The 27,418-nt window shown below is 43.5% G+C and overlaps 1 protein-coding gene across 2 annotated transcripts in view; it reads right to left on the reverse strand.

Annotated features, from left to right (window-relative positions):
• Positions 1-5,716: 5,716 nt before the first annotated feature.
• Positions 5,717-27,418, reverse strand: part of NHEJ1 (non-homologous end joining factor 1) — an 84,675-nt gene continuing 62,973 nt past the window's right edge. For both annotated transcript variants that reach the window (XM_036254742.1, XM_036254741.1), the window contains exons 6-8: positions 8,253-8,370; positions 7,573-7,691; positions 5,717-7,114 (exon numbers count right to left, since the gene is read on the reverse strand). In XM_036254742.1, coding sequence (XP_036110635.1) covers positions 7,040-7,114; positions 7,573-7,691; positions 8,253-8,370 — 312 coding nt within the window. In that variant the 3' untranslated portion in view covers positions 5,717-7,039. The remainder of the gene's footprint in view (positions 7,115-7,572; positions 7,692-8,252; positions 8,371-27,418) is intronic.

Raw genomic sequence — 27,418 nt, forward strand, 5'->3', positions numbered from 1 at the left:
ACTGCAACCGAAGGACCCGGACTGCAGGCCGACGCTCTAACCGCTGAGCCAAACTGGCCAGGGCTCTTTTAAACTTTTTAAAAAAGAGTTACATAGTCATGCCTCTCACTTTTTATTTCATACACTTAATACATTTTTAGGAAAAAAAGTCCATCCTTTTAATATCATCTTTGGATTGTAGTTTTCTTGAAAGCAAGAGCTATGTCTTTGTGGCCATACACAACGTATGCATGTACATGTGTATGCAGCATAATGCCTATTGGCGGGATGCTAGTGAGTGTATCTATGTCTATATAGAGATATATAGATGACTTGAGTAAATGTATTTTTAATCATTATTTCTTATTGAATATGGATTTTTCTCATTCCCAACACATTCCCTACAAACCTGTGCCATTTCTTTTCATTCCTTTGCAATGACCTGTTGCATAGTCCCATTTACAGTTCAAGTCTGTGTATAGCATAAGATTTAACCAACCAGTTTGGCTTCGTCATCCCCCCTCTTGGTCAGAAATATGGTCCATTCTCTGACACTTCCATTGGGGATCATTCTTCTCTTTGAATTCTTCACACTAGTTACTCAAGTTGCTTAACTGTTGAAATGTTTTCCATCATCATTAGATCATTTTGATGTCAGTTTCATACTTACTGCAATGCCATTTGATGACTGCCATTAAGTTAGTTTTGAGGTTCCTATCCAGAAGCATACATACCTCTTAGAGTCTCACTCCAGGAACTGTATTCCAGACGTCTTTTGGTGGGAAGCTCAGCTCCCACCAAGCAATCCCTGCTTGAAAATGGCTGTGCTGAGGTGACCCACAGGGACCATGTCAGTCCCTGAATTATCACACAGCACCCTGGGTGAGAAACATCAAGTGCTCTTTGGTGTTCCTCGATCCCCACCCTGTATGAACAGATTAAATAAAAATAGCTGCATTTGGCACAGTTCTGCTATTTCATTCTTCAAATCCTAAAAGTGCACATACGCTTTGACCATTCAATAGTCCACGGTGCTGGAGCCAGGGCTTCACTGCACCGCACTGACTGGTGACACTCGAAAACCATGTGGCTGCAACCTGTGTGCACTACATCCTGGGTGCATGAGAGCCCAGTACAATCTCCAAGTCAGCCTCTTCACAAGCCACGTGCCCTACTGTCTGCAAGAGGAACATCCTCTGCCTTTTGGTGAATATATCGCTGTGTTACTTTTCCCCTTTAGCACCATGCAAACACTGCATCTTTTTTTTGATTCACACTCACTGTACAGCTTATCTATTCCCTCTGTGCTGCTATTCTAATCATGTCAATTATCCTGCCACATTTAATTCCTACTCACTACAGACAGCAACGTAATGGACATTACCACTACCATAAAACCACTCCATGAGACTATCAGTATCACCTTCATACATCATCAGAGTATTATTATTTATATTGCTGTTATATCGGGTTACTAGTCAAATACAAATCCTTTTTGCCAACCCTCCTTCTCCCAACCAGTGCCTTCCTGTTTCTCCCACATGTGACATGGGACGAACTGGTATTGCTTTGTGCCCTGGAAGCGCCAGGCAGCCATAATAAAGGAAACCAGCAGTCTCTCCTTCTGATCGGGCAGCATTCTTTCTGCCTTGAATAAGGGAACTCGTTACCGCCCAGGACTCCCAGAAGTACTGCTCTTGACCCCTGAACACAGATCCAGACCTATGGGGCTTCCCCACCAACTCCAACTCCTTTCACCAACCCCTGCTCACCCTTCAAGGCCTATGGTGGGAGGGGAAAGGCAGGACAGAGTGCCAGTCAAGAGGATAACCCTTCCCCTACTCCATTCTCCCTTCTCCTGTCACCGATTTCTGACCGCTGTCGATCCTATCAGGGGTCCATAAAGCGAGGAGGACTCTGGCCCGAGAGAGGGGGGTAGGGGTTAGGCAAACAGGCCAGGGAGGCAGTTGGTTGAAATTTAACCACAATATTCTTGGTCTCTATTGTTTTGAGTGAGGCCCAATATTTCCACAGCAGGATTATAGGATCTGATTAACCATGTTAGACAACAATGCCGAGCTGGGATGGGCTTCCCCTTCCAGCTGCCAATATGAAAAAGTAAATACAACACCCAGATTTCAGAAGGCACTCCAAGCAGCCCCAGAGTCCTGGTCCCCAATTCTAACTCTGCTACTGTTTTTGGCCCCGGAGTGAGAGGAGGAAGAGTGTGGTACTGCATGCTCCTTTAACTCCTGGCCCTTGGCCCAGCAGGACAAGTAATCCGGGCACAATCTTCCCAGGTGAGTCAATGGCTGTGAGCTCCCCACACCCTGGAGTTCTTCCAGTGCCTCTTCCGGGTTCCCCTGGGCTGGCCCAGAGCCTCAGGAGCCCATGAGAGTCAGGCGAGGAGAGGCAAGCACTCATTCAAAGGGTCCAGCAGTGTGGAAAGCACAGCCAAACCTGCTGGACGCCCGACAGAGAAACTGAGTGTGGGTATGGCTTAACAGGTTGGAAGAGCAATTGAATCTTTGCTGGAATGCTTTGGAAGTCATGCTACCTAATGATTTCCCCTGTGCCAGGGTAGAGACATGAGACCCCAGAACCTAGGAGAAGTAGAAAGGGCCACCAAAACAAAATCTTAGGAGATGAGGAAGTATTCCTCAAGGGTCTGGAATGAGAGATGGAGGGAAGATGGGCTTGTGGTTCCTCAAGTAGAGAGGGATTCCCTCAGGTTCCTTTCTCTCACACACCTCATACCTCCCATTAGGGCTGGATCTTTGGAGGCCCTGTCCAAAAGAGAAGACAGACAGACAGACAGACAGATGATAGATAGATAGATAGATAGATAGATAGATAGATAGATGATAGATAGATGGATGATAGATAGATGATAGATTGATGATAGATAGATAGATAGATAGATGATAGATAGATAGACAGATAGATAGATCGATAGATGATAGATAGATCGATGGATAGATAGCAATAGAAGCCTTCAACAAGAATGCCCAGTAGCAGCTTCCAGGAGGTCTTAGAAAAAACCCTCCCTCCAAAGCATGGGCCCCCTTCTCGGTATCTAAGTGCCTGGCATAATCCATTACAATTTTGTGAGCCACAGGTTGACTGACGTTGGTAACGGAGACTAGGAACCAAGGACCCTGAGCTCGGAGTGTGGTGGTTTCCTTGTCGTATGTCACTTCTTTTATACAGTTTCTTCTTCGGGAAAATTCAAAGATAGAAAAACGTTAGAGCAGCTTAGAAAAGTATTTCCTGTTGTGTCAAAACCCAGTTAACAAAACTGGGAGAAAACGAGGGACATCATAATTGGAGAGAAAAAAATGCCCTGGTGAAATTGTCAAGAATGAGATGAAATCAGGACCAGGAGAAGAGACACGACCTTTTACGCCCTCTCCTTCCGCCATCTTTGTATGGAGAATAATGCATGGGGCTCCTGCTTATCTCCAGAGGGCCAGGGCAAAGAAGGACGTAAAGGCTTTGGAAAAGGGGAGATTTTAGTGAATAGGAAGGCAAGAAAAGGAGTTCAGATGTACCACAGGATAAAATTAAGCAGGAGGGCTGAGTATGCAGGAGACCTGAGTATCTCACTACGGGGGACCTGCATCAAGGCTCTTGATCTGACAGGGAGAGATTCTTGCCAAGTCCAGTGCAAAGGAGCACAGATTTCACTCTTTTGCCACCTTATACCCTGAGAATTCCAGAGTGAGCTCCTCAGGGTTCAGTATGAAGATGGAGACTAGAGGCTCCTTCCTCCTTTCTCAATAAGTTTACCATCCTTTGGACACACTCTTTGATCTGGGGGACTGGCTAACTGTCACAGGAGAAAAGAGAATGACCCTTGTGAGATTTTCCAGGACCCAGGTTGAGCTCAGACTTCAAGGACTGCTAGGAAAGGCCTCTGTGAGGCCTGAGTAAAGAAGGTGCTGCCCAGCTGGAGTGCTAAGGATGAAGATTTCTCTTCCAGCAAAGAGCTGGCCAGTTCGGACTGTGGGGGAAGGGTGAGCCGGCCAGCCAGGCCAAGTAGGCCTTGCAGCCTAGGTGGCGCTATTTCTCTACTTTTTAGGTGAAGTTCCTGCAGGAACTTCCTCGAGGTCTCTAGTCCTGCTCCTGGTTTGCTGGCTTGCTCGTGTAAACCACCTTATATTATTTTTTTTTCTAAAAATACTCCAAAGCAATTGAAAGAGTCCCTTCTCCCACCAGCCAGCCCTGGCCCCAGCCCCGGCCCCGGGGAGCGGGCGGGTAGGCGGGGAGGTGGGCCACTGCTTTATTAAACACAGGGAAAACTAATATTTACGGAATAAAATTTATGGAGCAGCCACGAGAATTCGACCCTTTTATGTGCATTTGGAGTGGGGGTTGGGCCAGGCTGGGGGCCTGGGGAGGGGCCCAAGCCAGGGGGCAGGGCTGGAATACAGCCTGGTTAGGCCAAGTTGTCAAGGCAGGGATTTCCCTGGGACGAAAGATTCTCAACCACCACCCCTAGGTTTGGGGGGGTAAGAGCTTCAGGGCAAGAATGCCTGAGGCAGGGCCTCTGGAAGCAATGTTTATGGAAGGATGTGTTTGGGCAATATCCCCATGGAGACAGCAACCTTTGGGGATACAGTGGGCAGTGGATGGGGAGGTCATTAGGCATATTCTTACTTAACCTTTTTAAAAAGTACATTCTTTTGAAGAACATGAAAAAAGTTATGCTCTTAGGAGTTTACTTATAATTTTGGGGTGATTCACAAACCCCTGATCCCCCTATGATTAAAAAGTCCTGCTCTAGAGACTGTGCTCTCAAGGTAGAAGGATTATCCAGGTTTAAAAAACAAACAAACATATTTTCTTCCAGCTTGCTGGGAAAGTTTCCATTTTCCATGTGGTCTCATATCTCGTAGATCCTAAAATCTGGCTATTTAAATTACAGCATAAAGATGCCTGGCTGGTGTGGCTCAGTGGCTGAGCGTCGACCCATGCACCAAGAGGTCACCAGTTCAATTCCGGGTCAGGGCACAGGCCCAGGCTGTGGGCCTGATCCCCATTAGGAGGCATGCAGGAGGCGGCCAATCAATGTTTTCTCTCATCAATGTTTCTCTCTCTCTCTCCCTCTCACTTCCTCTTTCTCTCTCTCAAATCAATAAAGAAAATTAATAAATAAAATAAATTATACCAAAAAGAAACCAAAGAACAAAATGAGATTGTTTTTACTTGGTTTCCAATTCATTTCAATGACAGTCACGGCCGTGGGGTACACCCTAGGACTTTGTGGTCTGGAGGTAAAGGAAGTTATCAGCAACAACTGGATGGGCCCTGGTGCAGCTCTCAGACTCTGCCAGCAGGTAAGGACATGGGGATAGGTCCTGCAGTCCTTCAAGTTTCCTGCCTTGAAGAACAATGATGAGTGGAACATCCTACTGAAAGTAGGTAGGGTCATAGGATGTTACAGTGGAAGATAAAAAAGGTCCTGACATCCTGGAAAATGTTTTCAGTAATGTACAGAATGATGAATTCAGCTGTCTGGGTTCAAATTCTGGCTGTAACTTACTAGCTGTGGGACCTTTGATAAGCCACTTAATCTCTTTAAGACTCCATTTCCTAGTGGGTTAACAGTATCTTCCTCATATGATGCTGTGGGGATTCAATGGCAGGCACATATTAATCTGGTATACATTGACTGCTCAAAAAATGTTATTACTGTTGTTCTCATTATAATCATTATTATTTTATTATTGCTTGGATTGTCCACTCTTCCATGACTTGAGGACAGAAACACCAGTCCCAGCTAGTGAGGATATGAGGGTGAGGAAGCATTTGACCACCATAGGTAAAAACAAAAACAAAAACAAAAACAGAAAAGGCCTCTGTGGGTTCTGCCCCTGACCCCTTTCTCTACCTAACACTCCCAGTTAACACCTGAGTTCTATTTTCCTTCCTGTCTCTCCAAGGTAGAGCTTCAGATGGTTTACCTATATTGGAAAACCTAGCAGAGAAGGCCAAGGGACTTTGCCAATCCTGGTCTGCTAAATCTCACCAGATCTGTGCAAAGAGATGACTTTCTAAATATCTAAGATTCTGCCTATCTCGTACAGCCTTTATGACTTTTCTTGCTAAGCACTATTCATTCTATTGGTCAATTACGTTGTCTCACAAACTACTGTGGCCATTTCCTGTTCCCTGTCATCTTATCTTTCCTAGTTCTTCTAGTTATTACGTTATTTGAAGTGGAGTGAAGGATGGGAAGGTAAAATTCCTTTTCCTCCCACTCCAGTGGGAAACTCCCTTGACCCTACTGTTTGAAGCTCTTTGTGATTTCAGTCTCATATTGTGATTTAATCTGTTGTCTATGCCTTAGAAAGAGACAAAAAACAAAAAGAAACAAAACCACACCACATCAATTAGGCAAAGAAAAGCATAGGCTATTTGTTCTGCATTGTGCCCACCATGGAGACAATTCTCAAGATCAAAGTTTCCACATGGAGGCTTAGCACAGGCCACAATAGAGATTCATAAGAAGAACCTGAAGGACTGGACTGAGGGCCTAGACTGTATCCAGAGACAACAGTGCGGTGGGATCCAGTAAAGTGAAGTGGGTCATGTGTCCTAGTGAATAAGTACTCTCAAAAGCAGGGGAGTGTGAGTGGTTTTTGTTCCACGCTAAAGAGAGAAATGGGTCTCTGAGGAGCACCTGGAATTGGCCAGGGACTCTTGAGAAAGACAAACAAGGCTTCCTAAGCGTGTTGTGCCTTTTTGTTGACTTGTCTTATACACCTAAAGTCCATGGTAGGGTCCTGGTTTAAAGAACCTTCACCAAAAAGGAGGAGGATATGAGATTCCCAGAGACTGATTTCCCTTTAATAGGGAAGGCCAATGCCCGATGGGTTGGAGCCAAGATTCCCTCAGTTAATAGCACCCATTTCAGGTGGCCTGTGAACATGAGCTTCAGTGCTCTTGCCTCTGACTATGTAACTGTCAGAGATCCTGCTGCCACTGGAGCTCCTTTCAAGGTGGCACCAGGAAGCTGTTCTCCGGCTCCATCCTCGGCAGCTGAAACAGTGACACGTCAACTGAAGAGCCCCCTTAGCTTCTTCCTCTTGACCTTGGATAGCTGAGGTCTCTTCACAGGGCCTGAAGTACACTAGGGAAAAACAAATTAATAGGGGTTTGAGCAGTTCCACTTCAGTTAGGAAAGGACCTTTGTTCCTCCCATGGCTCTGGATAGGATGAGGCCTTCTTGAGGTGGCTGATAAATGTTTTGGAGTCTATGTCAGGCAGTGAATGTGATATAAGACCCTACACAGGAGATGCATATATCCCTTCTCTTCCAGGGAACAACCTCATAGACCATCACTGGAAGTGGATAAGGTAGAAAAGAAGTCATGGTCCATTATTTGGTACAAGATCTGCAGAGAGAACATGTAAAAACTATGACTCTGTTTAGAAAGCCACAATTTGGAAGCCTAGTGACAAATATCCCTCAATAATATTAAAGCAGCATCAACTAGGTGGCAATCCCAGGGACCACAGACTTGGGGACTATAGGTATGGACTCCTCCAATGCTCAGAATGCCATCCAGGAAGCTGCTCATGACTCACCGGGGGCTCTCTGTCAGGCACTGGGAGGGATGGTGCTGAGAAAACCGGCTCTTCTGGCTGGTTTAGAAGTTGGCTATCAGGTCCTTGTGAGGAGGCACTACTTGAAGTTTGAGGATCTCCTGAAATCAGAAAGATCAAGGGCAGACAGTGGTAAATGCCTTCTTCTTACCAAGAAGACATTAGAATTTACCAAGCATTCTGACAAAGGCCAGGGTTGGTACTAATAAATGAACAGGCAGAAGTAGCCACAAATCCAACTCCCAGCTGACTTTCAAAAATCCCTGTTTTTACTCTGAAGATTCCCTAAGCTCGCTTTCACTAGGTAGGAAAAGAGCTTCCTTGACTCAAATAGACAACTGTTCTTTTACACATTTCCTGACATGTTTCAGGCAGGGAGATTCATCTTTCTCCTGGTTCTCTTACTAATTCTCCTAAGCACCTAGATCAGTTTAATAGAACTTTCTGCAATGATGGTCTTTATTTCCTCTGTCCAATTTGGTAGCCACTAGCGGCTGTTGAGCATTTGAAATGTGGCTAGAGCAAATGGGGAAATACAATGTCCATTTTATTTAATTTTTATTAAATAGTCCCAAGTAGCTAGAGCTATCACAAACCTAGACTGCACAAACCTAGACCCTAACTCTAACCCCAGGGAAACCAAGTTCCCTGGAGCTACTCACCGGCATTTTGATGCTGCTGCCTCACTTGGCCCTCTTGTCTGGTGACTGCCACATACAGATTCTGCAGATCTGTGACAAAGGCTCTTCCATCACCAACACTGCATACCTCTGGAAGTTTCTATCAGGAGAGGAGATGCTGTCATTGATTACAATGTATTGCCAGAGAAAAGGAACTTGATATTCCACTGGCAGAACTGGCATCAACCCCGAAAGAATTTCTATAAAGAAGTCAGATCCCATAGAGGGCACCCATATCCAAGCCTGTTGGGACCAATACAAAGACCTCTTAGGAAATCTCCTCTGAAAGGCCATTTCCAAAGGTGTATCATTATTTCCCCCAATATTTAGGTCTATTACATTTTCCCATGAATACTCCATAGGCCTCTAGGCTCTTTCTTTTAAAAGGATGATCTCTTAGCCCTGGCCGGTTTGGCTCAGCGGTTAGAGCGTCGGCCTGCGGTCCAGAGAGACCCGGGTTCGGTTCCCGCTAAGGGCGCGTACCTCGGTTGCAGTTTGTCCCCGGCCTTGGTTGGTCGTGCGGGTGGCAGCCACTCGATGTGTCCCTTTCACGTCGATGTTTCTCGCTCTCTCTCTCTTCCTCTCCCTCCCTCCCACTCTATCTGAACAAAAAAAAAAATGGAAAAATGTCCTCAGGTGAGAATAAAAAAAAAAAAAAAAGGATAATCTCTTAGAGGACTGTTTTAGGAAACCACTGTCCCTTAATTGTTCCTGAATTGTACAGATTCCTATTCGAATTAAATTCACTCCTAAACCTCCATCCTAGAGAGAAAAATGTTGAGTGAGGGGTCCAGGATGGGAGAGTGAGGGCAATATGGGAATGACAGACTGAGGGACAAAAAAAATTATGAAGCTGTGATGTTCAGTCAGAGGAGAAAGGAGAAGTAAAATGTAGAAAGCTTGGCAGGCTAACCTGAAATTTTTATATTCCCTACCATAATCCCACTGTGCTTTGTTCTAATCCATGAACTCGCAATGGTGAATATCTCCCCCAAGGGGGTGAATATTAGTTCTTGAGGGGTAAAAAAAAATTTTTTTAATTTTTGTTAATCCTCACCTGAGGATAGTTTCCATTGATTTTTGTTAGATAGAGTAGAAAGGAGGGAGGGAGAGAGGAAGAGAGAGAGAGAGAGAGAGAGAGAGAGAGAGAGAGAGAAACATCGATGTGAGAGAGACACTTAGATTGGTTGGCTCTTGCACAGCCATGGTCAGGGTAATTGGGCCTGGGGATCAAACCTGAAACCCAGGTATGTGCCCTTGACCGGGAATTGAACCTGAGACACATGGGTCCATGGGTCGATGCTCTAACCGCTGGGCCCAACTGGCCGGGGAAAAATCTTACTGTTTTAAAGTATAAAGCACAGACATACATAAACATAAACAGAATTTTGGTATATTTCTGATGTTAAAATTTCCTGAGGGGAAGGTGATTAGGATAAAGGTCTTAAAATGTTCTTTAGGGAGGTGATAATGAAAAAAAAAAAATTGAGAAACATTGCTATAATTGCATTATATCTATGTTTCCTTCAATCCAGAATGAACTGTATGGATTTATTTATATTCACAGCAAAATGCTTTGCCTAGTTTGACTTTCATATATTGGCTGAACTGAGGTGAAATAATGCTGAAGATTGAAGAAAGTGCAATCAAAATGAGATGAAAGAGTATGGTATCCGGTGTTCCCAAACCTGGCTGCACTTAAGCATCTTGGAAAGGGCCCAGAACTACTTCATCTGTCCCTATGCATGCAAATTGTTATGGTTCCCAGCCAAGTTAGCAGGTCTCGAAGGAAGCCATGCCAGCAGCTCATATGGGAACCAACCCAAGAATCCTGAATAGGCCCATATCTCTTGTCAAGGGCACTTTCTCTGGGCTGGAAGGGCATACATTTCTGAAAACCCACTGTGGGAGAATGATGGAAGAGAGAAAGAGGGAGAAGCAGTGAAGTAATTGCTGAACCATGGTCAAGATTATAGTTATCTTTCTCTGAGCATGGTAGTAGCTGAAAAACTTGTTGATCCCAGAAAATGTAACATACATTTCTATTCCAACCCAATTCGCACCATAAAGATTATACCAGTCTTGGACTTTCACTGGAAACCACAGACAATGAATCGGAAGCCACGAGAGCAAACTTTACTTCTAGCCAGTAATCACACTAGGAGCAAAACAGCTCTCTTTGGCAGCATTACCTGAGGAATGAACTGAAACAGAAAAGGCCAACTCAACTATCAGGCCATGCACCTCCACCTCACCTCACTCTCCTTCCCGGTTCAGCTCTCCAATCCCCAAGCCACCTCCTCCCACAGAAGGTCCTCTACTCCACAGCCGGAGAACGCTGACAGGGGAGAGGCCAACAGTGTTCCCTTCCTTTCATCTCATGTCTCTAGGATCTCCCTTCATTTTGCTCAAGATGTGGCCTCTCTTTGCATCATCCACACATAGCTCGGTTGGCACTATACTGTTTGTACAAACGGACTAGGCACAATCTAGGCAGTTCAGGGTGATCTCCTCTGCTCCTCCAGACTCATCACTTTTCCAGGGTGATCTTTAGCCAGGCTATTTAGTCTCAAAATGAAGTGCCAGAACTGAAAGGCCACTAAAGCCAGTGTTGTCCTGGACCTAAGTCCAGATCTAGAAGCTATATATTAGCCCTCCCTCTATCCTTCCCCTTCTCAGAGAGGTCTGCTCCTACAGTTGCTGCCAAAGTACTAGGAAAAGAATAGTGGTCTGTTTGCTAGATACTTTTCTAAGTATTTACTATATTAACCCATTCTGTCTTATTCACTGTTATTTCCTTGGCACCTAGAACAAACTGGCCCATAGTAGGGGAGCAATAACTATTTGTGAATGAATGAACACGGTAGGCAACAGTATGCCCCATTTCCTTGAGGAAGCCATAGCTAGTACATGGTAGAACAGGATTAGATCTGAACAGTCTGGCCTCAGGGCCCACAAACATAATGACTACCCTACTTACTTCTCTAAACAGCAGAATTTTAATTAAAAAGGAAATACAGCCTTTCCCAGGATCACAGCCCTCAATCCCTCACATCATAGATCATCTGCCTATATTCCATCCAGCCCAGCAACAAGCTCCCTCAGGTGATAAGAACAAAGTGAACAGACAGAAAAGGGGCAGCTGGTCCTACCTGGAAGGCTCAGGGGCTGAAAGGCCATACCCTTAATCTTATTCTAGCTGTTCCCTGTCATCACGGATTCTTTAGGCATCATCTGCAGAGTATGCTAGGGAAGAGAGGTGGAGAGGCCGGAGTCAGAGCAGGAGAAACTTTAGCTCCCTGCCCAGGACAATGGTAGGGGTGAGCTGGGGCGGGTGGCAGAGATCAAAGGGAGAATGCTGGAGTCAAGACTATGAAAAGCAAATAACAGTTCCCCTGCTGTAAGTGTGACTGATCCAGGAGCAAGGTGTACCAGCCACAAAGCGGGTCACTGCCCAGAGTGGGGAGGGGAAGAATACTGTGTAATTTGTTCTACTGTATAATATGTTCATCTGATTAACCAGAATCAATTCTACTCAGCTAAAAAGGTGAGACTCTACCATGTGCCAAGCCCTGCAGGATGGAGGGTGGGGAAATGAACGCATCAGTCCCTTCCTCCTCAGAACAGGAATAAGTCAGAGTCCCTGCCTCAAAGGGAGATAGAAAGATATATATAAATATATATATATTTAGGTGTTAGGCTATAACAGAATTATAAACAAAGGACAATAGGAACTCAGAGAAGAAAGGGACACATTTTGACTGAGAGTCTTCAGAAAGCTTCGGAGGTGGGGACATCAAGTTAAGCCCTGTAAGGTTAGACTTTGAATGCACGGGAAGTTTCTGAGGCACAAAGGTATGAAAAGACAGGGTATACCGACATATCTCATGGGAAATGAGACCAGAAGGCTAAATTCGTATCCACCAGACTGCAAAGGACTTCGCATTCTGAATTAGGGATCTGCCTGTGGGAATTTCCTTTTGTTTTATAAAGTGGCTTTCTCTATGATCCAACTGCCTGTCAAGGCTTTCTTGGCTCCAAACTAATATTGATACAAAGATGAGGAATCAGAAGCTTCCTCTAGGTTTCCCTTTTTAGTCTTTCTGTTATATCTATGTAAACTCATTTAATACTTCACCACTTACTGCTAGGACTGTGGCATTTCAATAGTCACAGGAGCTATATTATTCTTCTGTCTCCAAGGGTGATTTTACTCTCTCATCTCCAATCCACTAGGACTTTAGCCTCTGCTGTACAGCCATTTCAGAAGCTTTAAGAAGACCAAAGTTACAGAAATCCTACAGGGCATTTTATTTCCTCTCCTGTCCCTATTGCAGTCCATCTTGGTACTGAGGGCGCACGGTCCCCTCTCAGCGCTAACTCCTATCTCCATCAAACCTAAAATTCACTCCCCGTGGTCCAGGAATCTTGACTCCCTCCAGGAGGGAGGGATCTGTTGGTGAGATCCCAATGCCACTTTAACTAGAAATAAGAGGTCTGATCCCACCCCACCCCCATCTCATCTCTACCTTCCTGTGGGGCTGTTTCAGAAAAGAAACCTTTAGGATGCTGGGAATGAAAATGCTGGATGCTGATACACTGCTCACCTACTCAATATAGAACCACAGGCTGAGGATACAGATTTAAAAGAAGAAAAGGGGGAAATGAGCAAACCGGAGTTCCCCAGTATCAGCCGTGAGCAGGTCTTTGGTGCTTGTACCAGCCCCCGAAGCTGGTACAGCCCAAGGCACTGACACTGTCACAATGTCACGACTGCAGGACAGGTTCCCAACATGTGACTTCCTAAGCGTAAAAACTCCTCTCCTGCCTCTTGCAACCTGGTAAACTGTGCTGGTACTGGATACAAACTTCTTTTCTAGGGAGCCCAAGTCTCAGTTTAGGAAATTGTCATCAGCTCCCATTAGGGGTAAGGGCACATTGGAAAACTCTTCTAAGGTCTCAAATTACCAAAGGGTTACCAAGATAAATAGAAAGGAACAAGGAAAATGTTTTAGGAAGGGGGCTCTAATGAGAAACACTCTTCAAGAAATAGAACCCTCCCCCATCCGTTCACCAAATATTTACCACCTACAGTGTTCAGGATGATTTAGATGCTGGGGATATAGTATGATGAACAAAAGAGATGGGAAAAAAACCCTGCCCTCTTGAAGTTTACATTCTAGAAAGGGGAGATCAAGTTGGTGATAGCACCATGGAGAAAAATAAACCAGCACAGGCATTATGGTACAGGGGCAGGAATGTGTCGAAGCTTCAAACAGAGGTCAAAGAAGGCCTCATTGAGGTGACGTTTTTATTTATTTATTTTTATCCTCACCTGAGGACATTTTTTGCATTTATCTTCAGATACAGCGGGAGGGGGAGAGGGAGGAAGGGAGAGAGAGAGAAATATCAACGTGAGAGAGACACATTGACTGGCTCCACCCACACGACCCCAACCAGGGTCAGGGACAAACTGCAACTGAGGTACGTGCCCTTAGCGGGAACCGAACCTGGGACTCTCTGGACCGCAGGCCGGCGCTCTAACTGCTGAGCAAAACTGGCCAGGGCAAGGTGACGTTTTTTAAAATTGTATTTTTCATTTACAGTTTGCATTCCATATTATTTTGTATTAGTTTCAGGTGTAGAGGTGAAATTTTTAAAAGACCTCAATGGAAGTGAGAGAATGATCCACGCATCTGGGTCAAGTGACTAGAATCCCAGTTTGCCTGGGTCCAGTCCCAAGTTATGCTTATTGTTTGTTCATAGAGCTCCCTTTCTCTCTTACAAGTGTCCCAATTTGGACAGTAAGTTCACCCAGCCGGTGCGGCTTTGTGGATTGAATTGTCCCATGGACTGAGAGGTCCCGGTTCAATTCCTGGTCAGGGCACATGCCTGAGTTGCAGTCTCGATCCCCAGTAGGGGGCGTGCAGGAGGCAATCTATTAATGTTTCTCTCTCACATAGATGTTTCTCTCTCTTCCTCTTTCTCTAAAAAACCAATAAAAACATATATATTTTTAAAAGCTATGGAGCTTAAAAAAAATTAGTTGGCCACCCTATATCAGAGCATGGCAAGCAGCCACATGTATCTGTGTTTATTTAAAATTGTGAGATAATAAAGTATGTTAGCTTTTATCCCTGTTAAGATGGGAAACCATTAGAAGTTCACAAACAGAAGAGTGAAATGATCTGGTTAACATTTTAAAAGGATCACTCTGAGCCATGGCTGGTTTGGCTCAGTGGTAGGGCATCAGCCTGTGGACCAAAGAGTCATGGGTTCTATTCCAGTCAAGGGTACGTGCCTCGGTTGCGGCTCAATCCCTGGCCCTGGTCAGGGTTATGTGGAAGGCTACCAATCGATGTGTCTCTCTCACATCGATGTTTCTCTCTCTCTCCCTCCCTGCTTCCCACTCTATCTAAAATACAATGGAAAAAATATCCTTGGGTGAGGATTTAAAAAAAATAAAAGGATCACTGAGTGTAGTAGGACATGAGAAGAAGTGGGCAGATCTGCCACGAGGCTGCTACAACAACCAGGTGGGAGATGGTGGTGGCTTCAGTCAGGGTGGTAGCAGTGGAGGTGGTAGGAAGTAATCAGATTCTGGACATATTTGAAGGCATGGCCAACAGGATTTGCTGATGGACTGGTGTAGGACATGAAAGGAGTCAAGGAAAACTCCACTCCAGGGAATAAGGTAGATGTTACAGAGAGATGATCCAGAAATCTAGAATAAAATCCTTAAATCAACGCTAATAACCCCTGAAGTAACTCCTGGGTCCACACTACAGATCCAGTTTGGTAGTAAAAGAGTGAGTCAGAAGGAAAGGTGAACCCAAGACTCAAGGGAAGTATCAAGGTTTGAAAATAGAAAGCCGAAAGTGGACGAGGAAGAGGCAAAACTATCTAGGAATTAGTTTTTTTTTAAATTCTTAGAAAGAAAAAGAGAAGTAAAAACAAGCTTTAAGTTCTGTCTTTAGAGTCTCAAAAACTTGGATTTGTACCTAAGATCTTTGGTCTTCTATTTGCTAGCTGTGACATTTGGGGTTAGTTATTATACTTAATCAACATCTTATTTTGAGAGAGAGAGAGAGAGAGAGAGAGAGAGAGAGAGAGAGAGAGAGAGAGGAGGAAGGTAGGGGAGGGGTGAGGGGAGGGAGGGAAGGTAGAGACAGATATGAAGGGGGTGAGAGTAACAACATCTACATCATAGAATTTGTGAAAGGATTAAAGAAGAGTAGAGTTAAGTACTTAAAATCTGTGTCCCTCCCTTTTGCAAGGCACACAGAGACTTTTCTTGTCTGGCCCCAGTCCAGTGCCTAATGCTGCTATAATGCACAGAGAAGCCAGAGTCTGACCCAATCGTTAACCTTTCCCCACTGCACCCTTCTAACAATTGCCGTCTAACAATTCAGTGACTAGTCAAAGCGCAGAGCAGGGAGGTAACTAGTGGGTAGTTCACTGTCCACCACTGCCACACTAGCCCACTCCTGTTTCTGGCAAGGACCAAGGCTACATGGCTTTTGTATCAGAAGGTCCTGGTTTGAAATCCTGGCTTTGCCAGTTAGCGGCTATGTTACTAACCTCTTTTAGCCTCTGTTCCCTCACTAGAAAAATGAGGAGACCAATACCTACTGTTATGAGACTGACAGAAGGATTACACAAGCTAATATTTGCAAAGGTTGCCTGCTCAGTTGTACAGGGTAGGGCAAAAGTAGGTTAACAGTTGTGAGTATGCGAAACAGAGTTTATTCTTGTATTATGATTTATTAATTATTGTATTTGCCATACAAACAACTGTAAACCTACTTTTGTCCCACCCTGTATATTATGTCTCCACACCTCCCCTAAACTGCTCTGGTTGCTTCTCAAAGATCTCCTTTATTCTCCCCACATTCAGGAGCTTCCTATGAGGCCAAAGTTTCACTTTCATTCTCTTTACCCTCTTTTTGGGGTGATGGGTATAATAGAGGAGACTAAAGCTACCCTCTCCAGAAGCACACAAAGCACAAACAGCTTGACCTCAGAAAGTTTTAGCCTAAGTATTCCACACAGTCCAACCTGTCCATCAACACTGCAGCCAGGAAGCTGCTCTCCCCACCACTGCCTGCGCCCTCATGTGGCTTGTGCAAGAGGCTCCACTATGGCATTTCCATTTTAAAGTAATATACTCAATAAAGACCATTTTGAAAGAAGAAAAACAGAACCTGCAGATATGTCATCCAAATAGTTAACAGCCAAATGTTTTTTGTTGTTTTATTTATTTCCATTTAAAAAAAAATTTTTTTAATTTTTTTTAAATCTTCACTTAAGGACATGCTGAGAGAGAGAGAGAGAGAGAGAGAGAGAGAGAGAGAGAGAGAGAGAGAGAAACATCGATCAGTTGCCTGAAACCCAGGTATGGGCCCTGACTGGGAATCGAACCAGCAACGCTTTGGTGTATAGGACAATACTCAACCAATCGAGCCACTCGGGCAGGGCTGGGCTATTTTTTAAAATTAATCCTCACCTAAGGATATATTTTACTGATTTTAAAGAGAGGGGAAGGGGTGGGGGAGAAACATTGATGTATGAGAGAAACATCGATAGGTTGCCTCCCATACACACCCCCACCTGGGATTGAACCCCCAACCTAGATATGTGCCCTGACCGAAAATCAAACCAGCAACCTTGCCATGCACGGGATGACGCTCCAGCTAATTGAGCCACACCAGTCAAGGCACAGCCAAATGATTTTTGATGGGATAAATCTCACGGTTTCTTCAAAGTCTGAGAAAAAAATAAACACAATAATTCAACAGAGAGAGAGAGAGAGATGATGGTGGTATCTAGCTTTGAAAAAGATAACCATCTCATTCTCTCTTCTCCTCACTTCAATTTTTTTCCACAGCATCAACTTTGATGAGCTGTTTCTGAGTTTCAGGCAAGATCCAACCCCAAGGGGTCCCTCTCTGTTCTATCCCTCACAGAATACCCCTCTATTCTCTCAGTTCACTGAACACAAGCCTTGGTGGTTTGGGCAAGAACACAGTACCCTAAGTATACAAGGCATGCTGCCCTTGAAGATCGTGTGTGAAGTCGACGAGACAGCTGACACTGCTCCTGTGTTTGGTCTGGGTTGGCTTTGTTTGGGTCTGTGCCGCACAAGGCCTACCCTGACCATTCCGCCCTGCCGCTGCTGACCTCCCCATGCTCTCCATCAGCCTCTGACTCTTGAGCACCACCCATTCAATGCTGGGCTCGGCTAAGAAAAAACACAGAGAGGCCTGAACTTAATCTTGGAACTTGCAAATTAATTATAGTCCATTTCACCCCTCCACCCTTTTAAAACAAGGTGAGAGAATGGATGAATGCATATATACATATATTCAAGCATGCATGTATGCAATCTAGTTAAATCACAAATTCACTTTCTTTGTGGCCACCTATCAAAATGGGATAATTTTGCTGCCTCACTCTCTCTCATGATGCTAGAAATACAACAGTGATAAGTGCAGAATTCAAAACAATTTGAGATAAAGTCCAGTCTTATATTATTCATATTTTTGTAGTTCCACTTGAAGCCTACCTAGCTCCCTGAACTACAGAGTCAGAAGAGAAGGCTGGTGGGAAGAAAAACAATACAGACAGGTCCAAACGGAAAGCCTGAATAATACTAGTAAGATTAACATTTTGGAATGTGTTCGAAGTACTAGGTACTAGGCTAATAAGCATTTAATGCATTATCTCAATTAATCTCCACAGTAATCCTATCATCTAGACACTAAAATCATTCTTGTTTTGTATATGAGAAAACAAGGGCTCAGAAAGGTTAAGTGACTTGACCAAGGCCACAGCTAAAAAGCAGCAGAATGGGGAGGCGGAAGACCCCGGAAGCTGAACTCCAGCATTTACACTGAACCACTACACTATGATGCCTTTTAGAATCACCCAATGAGACATCCATTTCTCCTTCCCACCCACCCCCAGAAGAAGGCTGGTCCCTGTTCTGAGGTCTAGTCATACTAGATGCTAGCTCTCACCTTTCTTAAATCTCCAAATAGCTCGAGAGGCTGATAGAGGGAAAAGACAAAATTCCCTCCACAGAAGGAAAGCTGACTTAACCCCCTGAGTATCCTCCAATGGTACTAGAAAATCAGAAAAATGAATCTCTGGTATGGGGAGGCTCTAGACTCTAAATTGCCTTTTAAAATAAGTTCAGCCCCTCAAAGTCATAGCAGGAAGGCCCCTTAGCTCTGCCCCAAAAGAAAAATAATGGCAAAGGGAGTGGAAGTGAAAGTGGGGGCAGGGGCCGCTGCTCTCATAAGAGCCCTTTGTGGTGGCTGCCTCTGAAAGGAGGTTTTGCTAGACAAGGTGGAACTTCTCAAGGTGACAAGCAAATGGTACAGCCTAAGCTGTGACCCTTTGCTCACTCCTTAACCACCCACCCCCTCCCTCTTTTGGAGGGCCAGAGCCTAAATTGTCCTGAAGCCCCACCCAGGCATAGCACAAACCATGGCTTTCTAGTCTGGAAAGTGGCTGACAGCAGCAAGGGGCTGGGGGGACAAAAGTGGTTTCCTGGGGGTACGAATCCTCAGAGGCCCTCAGAAAGAGCAGTAGCAACTCTCATTCCTTCTTTTCTCTACTCCCACTCCTTCTCCAAGGAGACCAAGCAGCTCCTGTCAGCTCTGGCTCAGGGAGGGGGTCCAACCAGGGTATTGGGGGATAAGTCTGAATGATCCTTTTCCCAAATGGAAACAAAACAATGTGGTAGAAAGCAGAAAGGAAAAAGCATCAAGTTTAATAACAAAAAGGACATCACAGCTATAAGGCAGGCATCTGGCTCTGAAAGCTGGGATCCCTGCCCTGTGCCACGAGCACAGCACGTAAGTGCATGTTTCTTTCCTTTTTTTCCCTGTTTTAGTAGAGAAGAGAGGACAGTCAGCTGGGTCTGTAGGACACAAAGGTGATTTAGAGGACCCAGTAGTATTCTCTGTAGAACATCTACCACCAAAGGGATTCTCTTTCACTCCAGATTACACGCTTGACAGCTGGGAACACAGCCTACTGTGGCTGTGATCTCATGGGCTCCCTGCCCCCACCCTGCCTGCTCCCTGTAGGTGTCACAGTGTCCTCACCATCCTGCAAAATCTTACTCTATAGGGTGATGCACCACATCACACACACACACACACACACACACACACACACACACTTGTGATCAAGGCCTGATCTCCATGACCTTAGGTAGGTCAAGATTTCTTAACAGGACACAGATCATAAAGGAAAAAATTGATAACATAGACTACATTAAAATTAGGAACTTCTACCTGAATAGACACTTCTCCAAAGAGGACATATAGATGGCCAATAAATAGATGAAAAGATGCTCAATGTCACTAATCATCAGAGAAATGTAAATTAAAACCACGCTATCATCTCACATCTGTCAGAATGGCCATCATCAATAAGTCAATAAAAACAAGTGTTGGTGAGAATGTAGAGAAAAGGAAACCCTCGTGCACTGATGGTGGGAATGCAGATTGGTGCATCCATTATGAAAAACATTAAAAATGGAACTTCCATTTCTGGGCACATATAAATCCAATGAAACCCAAAACACTAATTAGAAAGAATATATGTACCCCTATGTTTATTGCAGCATTATTTACAATAGCCAAGATATAGAAGCAACCCAAGTGCCCATCAACAGATGAATAAGAAAAAAGTTGTGGTATATATACACACTGGAATATTGCTCGCCCATAAAAAATGAAATTTTACCATTTGCAACAGCCTGGCTGGACCTAGAGGATATTATGCTAGGTGAAATAAGTCAGAGAAAGACAAATACCATATGATTTCACTTATACATGGAATCTATAGAACAAAATAAACAAACTAACAAAATTGAAAGACTCATAGATACTGACAACAGACCGATGTTGCCGGAAGGGAGGGGTGTTGGGAGACTGGGTACAAAGGTAAAAGGATTAAGAAGTACAAATTGGAGCCCAGGCCGGTTTGGCTCAGCAGCTGGAACATCGGCCAACAGACCAGAGTCGCAGGTTCAATTCCAGTCAAGGGCACATACCGTAGTTTCGGTTTGGTCCCAGTCCCTGGTAGGGATCATGTGGGAGGCAGCCAGTCAATGTATCTTTCTCACATTGATGTCTCTCTCTCTCTCTGTATTCCTCCCTCCCTCCCTCCCTCCTTCCCACTTTATCTGAAGATAAATGGAAAAATATCCTCGGGTGAGGATTAAAAAAAAAAAAGTAGTACAAATTGGTAGTAACAAAATAGTCGTGGGGATGTAAAGTATCGCACAGGGAATATATAGTTAGTAATATTGTAATAAACATGTATGGTGCCAGGTGAGTATTGAAAATATCAGGAGGAACACTTTGTAAAGTATATGATTGTCTAACCACTATGCTGTACACTAGAAAATAATACAAAATAATATTGAATGTAAACTGTAATGAAAAAATAAGAAAAAGAAAATTTCTGCCCTGGCCGGTTTGGCTCAGCGGTTAAAGCCTCGGCCTGCGGTCCTGAGAGACCCGGGTTCGGTTCCCGCTAAGGGCATGTACCTCGGTTGCAGTTTGTCCCCGGCTCTGGTCAGTCGTGAGGTGGCAGCCACTCGATGTGTCCCTTTCACATCGATGTTTCTCTCTCTCTCTGTTCCTCTCTCTCCCTCCCACTCTACCTGAACAAAAAATGGAAAAATGTCCTCGGGTGAGGATTAAAAAAAAAAATCAATAAGAAAAAGACAACCCAACAGAGAACTAGCAAAGGGCTGGGTCATATCTAAATGACCAATATTTACATGAAAATGTACAGGACCTCATTAGTCATTAGGGAAATCAAAACCATAATAGTATATCACTACATATTTACTATAATGGCTAAAAGGAAAAAGGTAGATAACGCAAGTGTTCACAAGAATGTGGTACAACCAGAACTCTCATAATACTGCCTGTGTGAGTATAAATTGATATAGTCACTTTGGAAATCTGTTTGGCAATACCTACTAAATCTAAACATATGCATAACTATGAAACAACCATTCCACTTTTGTGTATACAGAGTGGGGCAAAAGGAGGTTTACAGTTGTTTGTATAGAAAATACAATAATTAATAAATAATGATAATACAAGAATAAACTGTTTTGCATACACAGCTGTAAACCTACTTTTTTCCCACCCTGTACATCTAACACAAATGGCTAAATAAATTGTAGTACAGTTTTACAATGAAATATTATACAGAAATGAAAATTAACAAAGTACTGCTACATATTACATGACTAGATTTCATTCCATTTTGTTGAGTGACAGAAATCAGGGACAAAAGAGTATATACCATACGAATGCATTTATATGAAGTTCAAAACAGACAAATTAATCTATCATATTGGAAATCAGGAGAGTGATTACCCTTCGGAGGTGGGAGGTACTAAGTACTGGCAATTTTCCAGTTCTTGATTTGAGTGCTGATTACATGGCTATGTTCATTTTGTAATAATTTTTCAAGCTGTATGCTTGTGATATGGGCACACTTTTCTGTATGCATCTTACATTTCAATTTTGAAAGTCTATTAATAAAAGATAAACCATGATAAGAAAAAACACAATTTTGCAGGTCCTCAAAAAGTTGTATTTGCTGTAAGTATGTGACCCAGCAATTGCACTCCTAGGCATATACCCCAAAGCATTGAAAGCATATGTTCATATGAACACTCATGCACAAATGTTCACAGCAGCATTATTCATAATAACCCAAAAGTGAAAACTACCCAGCTTCCCATCACCTGACAAATGGATAAGCAAAATGCGATGCAGCCATATTAATGGCATATTATTCTGTCATAAAAAGGAATGAAGTACTGATACTTGCTTTAATGGATGAACCTTGAAAACATAATGCAAAGAGAAAGAATTCAGACACAAAAGACCATATGTTGCATGATTCCATTTGTATGAAATATTTAGGATAGGCAAATCCACAAAGGGACCGAAAGTAGGTTAGTGCTTTCCAACAGCTGGGAGAAGGTGAATGGTGAATGACTGCATATGGGTACAGGGTATCTTTTTGGGAGTCATGAAAAGGTTCTGGAAATAGATAGTAGTTATGGTTGCACAACCTTGTGAATATTGTAAAACCACAGAACTGTGCACTTCTGGTGTACACTTTTTGGTAAATGTTATGGTATGTGAATTATATCTCAATTTTAAAAAGGATTTAAAAAGATAAAGTCTTCTACTCTTCCCCTCTCATCTGCCTCCTCTCCACTCTGTTCCCTTTGAGGAATAGACTCTCAGGCTCCCCACAGGCCAGGACAACTTTTATTTATTTTTTATTTTTTATCCTCACCTGAGGACATTTTTCCATTTTTTGTTCAGATAGAGTGGGAGGGAGAGAGAGGAAAAGAGAGAGAGAGAAACATCGACGTGAAAGGGACACATCGAGTGGCTGCCACCTGCACGACCAACCAGGGCCGGGGACAAACTGCAACCAAGTTATGTGCCCTGAGCGGGAACTAAACCCGGTTTCTCTCTGGACCGCAGGCCGACGCTCCAACCGCTGAGCCAAACCGGCCAGGGCCAGGACAACTTTTAAATAACTTTAATATAATCGATGGAGCAGATTCCTGCCAAGCAACTGAATGACTGGAGTTAGCATAGAATGGGGACAGAGCACGGGATCTAGAATCACACAGGACTAGTTTTGGAAAAGCCCACCATTTACGTATTTGTTTTTATGGCCAAGTAACTTAATCCCTTTGAGCCTCAATTTTCTCTCTGTAAATGAGTAAAATAATTCCTATCAATGAGGGTTGTTGTGAGGATTGTTAAATGAAATAATGTATGTAACATATTAATTCCTTTCCCTCGAAAGTTCCAACCGATCTCAGCTACTTGAAGGCAACTAAAAAACACACTTTATTTCAGCTGTGTAGGCTCTGGAATTGAACTGCTCAAATCCCAAGTCCATTACTTTACCTTTCTAAGCCTCAGTTTCTCCAGTTGTATAATGGGAATAATAACATCACCTGCATGATGGAGTTATGGTGGTGAGGATTAAATGAGATAATGCAAGAAAAGTGTCACCAGACAGCCTAGCACATAGAAAGCGCTCAATAAATATTAACTGTTATTATTGATTGGATCATTAAACAAAATGGTTGGGTATGCCAGATAGTGTGCTGTGTCCTAAGAAGAAAATGGAGTTCACTGCCTTCAAGGAGCTCATAGTCTGGCTAGGGAGTCAGACACATAAACAAATAATTGTTCTTCATGGCCAGGCACACACTGGAGCCTTTGATTCCCAGTCAATAACACTAGGTCTAAGGCATTATAAAACAAAGCTGGATATGTAAGGAACGGTATAGGGTGGGGGCAGCGGTGAACAGACTAACCATGAATCAACAGTAGACCCTTCTTTTTTTCTATAAATAGTCTACAAGAATCTAGATAAATAGGCATGCAGACTGCCTCCTCAGCATTACCATGAACTGGTCAGGAGCTTAAGGGCATCTCCTAGAATTCTATCTGACCCGCTCTTCGAGTGGTTGGTTCTTTCTCATCTTTGAGATCTCAGTTTAAATGTCACTTCTTCTGGCTCCCTGACCATGTCACCTAAAGAATTTGTTCTTAGAGTACTCTATTCTTTTCCCTCAAAACGACTGTAATTATTTTCAATTATTTATTTGTTTATTTGTTTCCTATCTCCCCCACTAGGCTGTGAACTCCTAGAGTTCAGGTTCACTCAGCAAATATTTACCAAGTATCTACTTGTGCCAGGTTCTGAAGTAGGTGCCAGGAATTACATTTTGGGGGTGCAGACATGGCCATTGCCCTCATGGCGTTCATAGTATATATTTGCTGCAGAGGTTTGGGATGAAAGTTTAGCCCAATCGTGGCTGAGGCCCCTCTTCTGACTAGCCCAAGTGGATACGAGCCCTTGGTTGCCAATCTCTCACTGAGTTCAAAAATCAAATGGCTGAAACTCTGGGGACTTCTCAGTTCTTCCTTTTGCAGCCCTTGACTCCCATACTCACAGCCCAGTGAAGTTTAAGCTAGGGCCAACAGCACAACCTCAGAGCCATTTCTGCAAGTTCTTTCCTTATAAAGCTCTTCATATCAGCATTCTAAGAGCAAGAATAGTCGGTATCAGGCAAAGGATGTACTGGCTGGAGTGGGGATGGGGCAGGTAGATGAGAGTCTCCCTAAGGTCCACAGAGAAGGAATAACTGGACCTGGAAGCGCTGAGCCCTCATCACCTTTCAAAGTCAGTGCCCAGAGATTCTCAGAGAGCTGCTTCTCATAGTCTGAGCTTCTCTACTGTTGAGACTGACTTCATCCCAAACGGTACTTCCTGTTAAAGCCAGCCTGAGGTCTAGGGATGTGGACTTAGTCTCCAGTAAGTGTATTCTACTGCAAACTCTTGGGGTAGGCCGAAGGGACACTGTTTTCCAAGACTGGGAGATAATAAAATTCAGAGGCTTATTGAAAGAGCTGCTTCAAATTCTTTATTAAATGAACAAGGGTGTGTATATATGTGTCTGAATAAATCCTTGCTTAATAGCAGGAGATAATGTCCTGAAAGCAGAATCAGGGAAAAAGTCTAAAGCTACAGAAACAAATACATTTATTCATTCAAGAATCACTTACTAGACACCTTCTCTGAGCCAGATTGTTCTAGGTCCAAAGAAATAAATGAATGATTGTGCATTCAGCAAAATAAATTCAGTTCTGTGATATAGGTCTGTGTACAGTCTACTATGAGAGAACAGCAGAAAGCAGGCAGGATTTGTCATCTTTGTCAGGGATTTCCTAGCCCCACCTCCAAACTCCCTGCTTTTAACCTGCACTGGAGGCAAACAGAAGCAGGACCCTGGGGTATATCTGGGGGGTGGGACTGGGGTCAAGGTATGTCCATTAAATCAGAACAGCATGTTGAGTTGAAAACAGGAGGCAAATCCACAGGAACCAAGCAACTAATAGCCCCGGCCCAAATCTCTGCTGCCAGATCTAGCAGAATTGATGATGGGACTATGGGAAAGCTGGCAAGGAGAAACAGTGTTATGTGGGAAATGATGTTTTGCAGCTAAACCTGTGTGAGACTGTCATTGTCTCAGGAAAATGAATTTCTTTGGAAATCTCTGCATTAATCTCCCTTGCTCTTCTGGAGCAGGTAGTGTATTATCATGCTGTTCTCCTGGTGTAAAGACTTTTCAAATCTTAGATAAATACACTGAGCCCTTCTATAATCAACATGGAAAAAACTACAAGTTGGAGGAAAATAAGTGTGGAAGAGTGGCTCTCCTGGGATCCAGGATCCTGACAGGAGGAGGAAATATATATTTTTTTATTCAACATCAAAACTTTGCTATTATTCCAATCACTACTATGTTTTCTTTCCATATTAATATAATGCTACTTAGTGCCATCAGTATGGCTGGCTCCTTCTGAATTCATATTGACATATCTATACTTCCTGGTTCCTTTGATGATCAATAGCACCTATTTTCTAGATGGATGGTACAATATGACTATGAAAAAAAACTTCTCTATATCAAATACAAATCACTACAGAGTAAACTAAGGTAGCTAGTTCAGTGAAGCTCCCTTCTTTGGAAGTATATCCCGTGTACCCACAGCCCTCCTAGAAAGGGCAAGATGAGGGAAGGGGTCAGATCTGTACTATGTGACCTTAATCCCCTGGCCCAAGCTATTTAGATGAAGGGTAGACACCTGACCCAAGAGAACTCAGTCCCTGGACCAGATTCTCTCTATTAGTTATGGGACCCAAAAGTCATGGAGAATGGATTCTTAGTTGTCTGGTAGTTGTTGTTTTATGTTGTGAATTCCTCTGGCAATCTGGTGATGCCTGTGGACCCTTTCTAAATGCATAGAACAAAACATACAGAATTACCAAATAAATCAATTAATTCAAATGCCATTGTCCAAATATTAAAAAAACAAATCTGCAATACAATAACATATTTGCTTCTTTTTTTTTTTTTTTTTTATCCTCACCAGAGGACATTTTTTTCCATTTTTTTTTTTGTTCAGATAGAGTGGGAGGGAGAGAGAGAGAGAGAGAGAGAGAGAGAGAAGCATCGATGTGAAAGGGAAACATCGAGTGGTTGCCACCCACACGACCCAACCAGGGCCGGGGACAAACTGCAACCGAAGTACGTGCCCTTAGTGGGAACCGAATCTGGGTCTCTCTGGACTGCAGGCCGACGCTCTAATCGCTGAGCTAAACCGGCCAGGGCCATATTTGCTTCTTTATTGACACATTAAATTACAAGATCTAGTAGTGGGACTGATAACTACCATAATTTCAAGTAGTAATGAACCTAAACTATATTTCATGATATCTGCAACTATAAAAAGATAGGAAAATATCTGTGATTTCTTTTTTTTTTTTTTATCCTCATCCGAGGACATTTTTTCATTTTTTGTTCACATAGAGTGGGGGGGGGGGGGAGAGGAAGAGAGAGAGAGAGAAACATCGACATGAAAGGTACACATCGAGTGGCTGCCACCCACATGACCCAACCAGGGCCGGGGACAAACTGCAACCGAGATACTTGCCCTTAGCGAGAACCTCACCTCACAGATACTTCTGGAACCACAGTGGTTTTTGCTTACATTTATAATAAAAAGAAATGCTAAATTTCAGCTACAGATGAATGAAAATAAAGATGCAATTTGTTCCCCCATCCATTTCATGAAAACTTGAATTCCAAATATGGATTCTCAAGGGATCCATGGACCCCAGGATGAAAACCCCTGCTGTGGAGACTCTTACTGGATGACAATAGGCACTTAAAAGACCATGCAGAGCTAGTCAGAGTTAGCAACAAGACAAGCCAAAGACACATGTCAGTAGTTTGTAGGAGCAGAAACAAACTGGCCAGTGGGTCGGCTGGGAGGGACAGAGATGAGCGCTCCCGAGGTCCCAGAGAAAGAAGTTGCCTTTCCAGGTCCTATGAGGCATGGATAACCATCTTAAAATTTGATACTGAGATTTCCCTGTGCCTTTTCAGTCAATTTCCTTTTTGCCTTTTTACTCGAGCTAATTGAGGGGATCTTCTTCCTTATAGTTAATTACTGAGACAATAACGTAAACAAATGAGCTTACTGAAATATGTTACA

Source organism: Molossus molossus, unplaced genomic scaffold (genome assembly GCF_014108415.1).
Source record: "Molossus molossus isolate mMolMol1 unplaced genomic scaffold, mMolMol1.p scaffold_m16_p_11, whole genome shotgun sequence".
Lineage (NCBI taxonomy): Eukaryota > Metazoa > Chordata > Mammalia > Chiroptera > Molossidae > Molossus > Molossus molossus.